The sequence below is a fragment of the Echinops telfairi genome, unplaced genomic scaffold (genome assembly GCF_000313985.2).
Source record: "Echinops telfairi isolate 266 unplaced genomic scaffold, ASM31398v2 ScPeMD7_2;HRSCAF=8, whole genome shotgun sequence".
NCBI lineage: Eukaryota > Metazoa > Chordata > Mammalia > Afrosoricida > Tenrecidae > Echinops > Echinops telfairi.
Window position 1 is genome coordinate 69,004,467 of NW_022103898.1, and position 4,188 is coordinate 69,008,654.

At 45.0% G+C, this 4,188-nt stretch overlaps 1 protein-coding gene across 1 annotated transcript in view; it reads left to right on the forward strand.

The window, feature by feature from the left end:
- The first annotated feature begins 1,938 nt into the window (after nt 1-1,938).
- The window catches only part of KICS2 (KICSTOR subunit 2), a 25,688-nt gene continuing 23,438 nt past the window's right edge, over nt 1,939-4,188 (forward strand). Inside the window, exon 1 of the mRNA XM_004700481.2 lies at nt 1,939-2,173. Coding sequence (XP_004700538.1) covers nt 1,939-2,173 — 235 coding nt within the window. The remainder of the gene's footprint in view (nt 2,174-4,188) is intronic.

Sequence of the window (4,188 nt, forward strand, 5' to 3'; positions counted from 1 at the left end):
TGTATATTGTGGATTGTGATAAGAGTTGTACAAGCCCCCAGTAAAATGATTTAAAAAATTAAAATATGATATATTATTTGGCTATTTGTACAAATTTTATAATTGATTGTGGCTTTGGTTCTAATTATGTTAATATATATATAATTAATAAATTCTATTCAAGGACCATCATTCTCCTCCAGGAAGGTTCTTGATAGTCCTAAAAAGATATGATTGCTCATCCCCTTATTAAGCATAAAATGCCACTTTATATTGCAGGTTACTCTTAACCAATTATAGTCAAGCGGTTAGGAAAAATTCTATAGCATAGAATTTAGTAGGACTTGCACTAAAAAGCAGTGATGGCAGAACAGCTCTAGTTTGAGGGGAAAAAATGAAAACAGATAATTCACTCAACAACACTGTGTCTGTGAATAGGTTGTAAAGATCACTGACATATCACATTGATTCCGATTTGAAGCGACTCTATAGGACAGCGAATGGCTTCCTAGGGTTTCCAAGGCAGTAAATCTTTACTGGAGCAGACAGCCTCATCTCAATTGTCAATCTTATCCTTAGCAGCCAATACTTAACCCATTGTCAGCCACACACGTGATTACATACAGTATGATTGGGATGTGTCAAGTAATCATGTACAAGGTGCTATAGGAAAAACCAAAAACTCAGTAACCATCTAGTCAGTTCCAACTCATGGTGACCCTATAGGATAGCAGAACTGCCCCCAAGGGTTAATGAGACTGTAACTTTTTTTTAATATATATTTTTATTAATCATTTTATCGGGGGCCTCTTACAAATTGTATGACAATCCATCATTCAATTCTATTAAGTACACTTGTACATATGTTGCCAACAACATTTCCAAAGTATTTTCTTTCTACTGGAGTCCTTGGTATCAGCTCCTCTTTTTCCCTATCCCTCCCCCACCCTCCCAGCCTTGTGCATCCTCGATCAACTGTTTATTATTGTTATTATTTTGTGAGACTGGGACTCTACATGAGGAGAAAACTGTCTTTCTCCTTTGGAGCAGCTGGTGGTTTCGAACTGCTGGCTTTCCTGCCCACGGCATAACCGCTGTATGCCGTGAGCTCCAAGGAAAAATAGAATTTAGCGAGCAGTGGAGTTTTTCAAAGAAATAGGACATAAGAGTTGGTTTAAGGTGTTTCTTAAACGTACAAAGAATTTTGAAGTAATCTGAATGAAACTGTGCATCGTCAGATGCTTCAGCAGAAATGACACTCATTTATCCTTCATTCTGAAGACTGCCTTATGATGGGCAAGCGGAAGAGACTGGCACCCCGGAGGTCCGCTTGGAAATGGGTTTTGTGACACAGACCTAACATGAATCAAACGGGGTATTGATGAGTTAATTCACGGTGTGTGACCCGAAGAAAATTGGGCAAGGGGCTAAGTTTAAAAAATTTTAATGCCTGGCTTCTAATCCATAAAACACTTCCTTGTGCTGGTTTAAAATATGTGAGAACTGACTAGGGTCCTTGTGTGGGAATGAACTTAGTTCCAGCCACAAAACTCATCGGCCATTCGTACCTAGCACAGCACAGAGGCCAGGGCAAGAACGGACGTCATAGAAGTAAACGTGACGTCATCAGCACTGACGTCTCCCCAGGAGGGGCCGCTCAGCTCGTCTCAGAACGCTGTCAGCTCCAGGGAGCTGGGAATTCGCTGCCTTCTAGTCCACGCAGAGGGGCTGAAAACTCAGAGCAGCACGACCCGAGCGCACAGGGACTCTGAAGCAGGATCGCCTTCCTTTATCGGCCCCTCATCCACGTCCTCCGTAAGGCCCAGTCGGCAGCGCGCGCGCGGGCCCGCTGTCTGAAGCGGTGACGCGCACGCACGCCGGTGCGCACGCACGTTGCCTCCGAATCCGGAAGTGCGCGGGAGAGCAGAGCCACGTGGGTGGAGCTGGAGCGCAGCTCGCATGGGGGAGTCTATCCCTCTGGCCGCCCCGGTCCCGGTGGAACAGGCGGTCCTGGAGACGTTCTTCTCTCACCTGGGCATCTTCTCTTACGACAAAGCCAAGGACAATGTGGAGAAGGAACGCGAGGCCAACAAGAGCGCGGGGGGCAGCTGGCTGTCGCTGCTGGCGGCCTTGGCCCACCTGGCCGCGGCCGAGAAGGTCTATCACAGCCTCACCTACCTGGGGCAGAAACTAGGTACCTCCGCCCCGCCCCCACACCCCTTGAGGGGAAAGGAAAGCGGGTACATTCCCCGTGCGGCAGTGGCTTGGGCTCCTAGGCTCTATTGTCACTGGCAGCCGCAGGCTCGACTCTACCCAGAGTCTCCTCCCACCGGTCCCTTCCTTCCCTCCCTCGGCTTCCACAAACCCCGCCCACCGGCCTCCGCAGCTGATAGATTGGCCGACCAGGTGGATGCTTTTTGCCGGGCTGTGCCCCAAACCAAAAGCTTTATCCATTAGCCCCCATCCCCACCCCCCTGCATGGATCTGTGCCATGAATAAGTTATCCGAGCGCTCTCTTCTACCCAGTGTCTCTGCGGCCAGAAGAGCAAAACTAGTTAACGAACACTATTGTCTGGCCTCTTAAGATTAAGGCCCTGGAGAATTAGAGCTAATGTTCCACCCCATCTGCCATTAAATATCTCATGAGTGAAGATATTAATGAATAATTGGCGGAAAAAGCAAACCTGGTGCTAGCCCGAGGGAACTGAAGAGGATAATGGTAACCACCACCCCATGATAATTCTTGCCCCTGAAAATACGAGATGCAGAAATACCGTGATGCCATTGGTATCCCACAGCAAGGGAAAGCAATGAGTATGAATTAGGCAATATATGTAAAAGCTGAGGACCATGCACACAAAGTATCACTAATTATAGTAATAATGATCAATACTGGCATTGTGTTCGGAGTGGTTTCAGTACTTAACCAGAAGCACAGGATCTGATGTTAAGGACGCATATATATACAGTATAAGAATGCAATCTAGTACCTAGACTCCATTTTGATTTTTCCTCCAGTTTCCTTACACTGTCTGAAGATGACCATGTGCTTTTTATTGAACTGTTAGTAAACCCTCAAAGGGGCAAAGTTTTCTGAAACCTTAGCTTTTGCCTTAGCTATTCAAACGATAATTTGATTTATATTGGCAAGAACTGGCCAGGTGGTTCCATCTTGTGTATTTTTCTACCCCCTTTACTGTAGCATCTCTCACAAAAGTTTGCAATTTCTTGAGGTCTTTCTACAATACAGTCTGACAAATTGGATATGTGGAGTTGTGTGAGTAGGTAATAAGAGCCCAGTTGGGTGTATCTACATGGTTTATCAAAAGATGCATACAGGTTCCATAATTTGTATGTGATATGCAATTCATATATAAATAGTACTTGACAGTGAAGAATATCTTAGCTGTAAAATTTCAGGTGGGTAATTTTTGCAGCATTGATTATTTTCAGATTTTTCTTCAGGAAGGATGCTGATTGGCCATGGTTCTAATGGATGGATATTTAATCCCTAAAAAATTTATATGTGTACATTAAAGTTTGGGGAATCCAGTTGGATTCCCTAAAGCCTATTTATAGGATCCTGAAAGGTGGTAGACTAGACCCCAGTCTGCACCTGTGAAGGATGACAGCCTAGAAAACCATAGGGGACAGTTCTCTGTCCTATACAAGGCTGTTGAGTTGGAATGGCATCGGCTGGTAGGCACCCAACAACCACAGTTTAAGTGGCATGACCTGATTTTTAGGAAAACAGAACTGGCTGCCCTGGTGGGAAGAGCCATGTGTCTACGGTGTTCATTGCTTCTGACTTGGTTTCTGTGCCTTGGCCTATTATGCCTAGAGTGCTTGAACATCATCTGGTGACTATGAACCCGCCGTCCCGAATGTCACCTGACACTAAAATATGCCCAGGCACTGCCCACAAGCTGTGATCTCACCACTTCTGAATAAATGTTCTGGATGGGGGTTGGGGGGAGAAAAAAGGCTTCTGCAACTATGCATAGATAGCAAATATAAGCTGCAGAATTAACATTTTAACTGAGCAGATTAACGGATTGCTTTTCTGATACTGGAATGCATGCAGTATCTGTGTACTTGCCATGTGACTTCAGTGATGATCAACTGATTCCATTTTTTGGAGAAACTTTGCAAACCGTCTTTGAGTTGCTCTTCTGAAGTACTTGAAGATCATAGGAATCTTTTTATTAG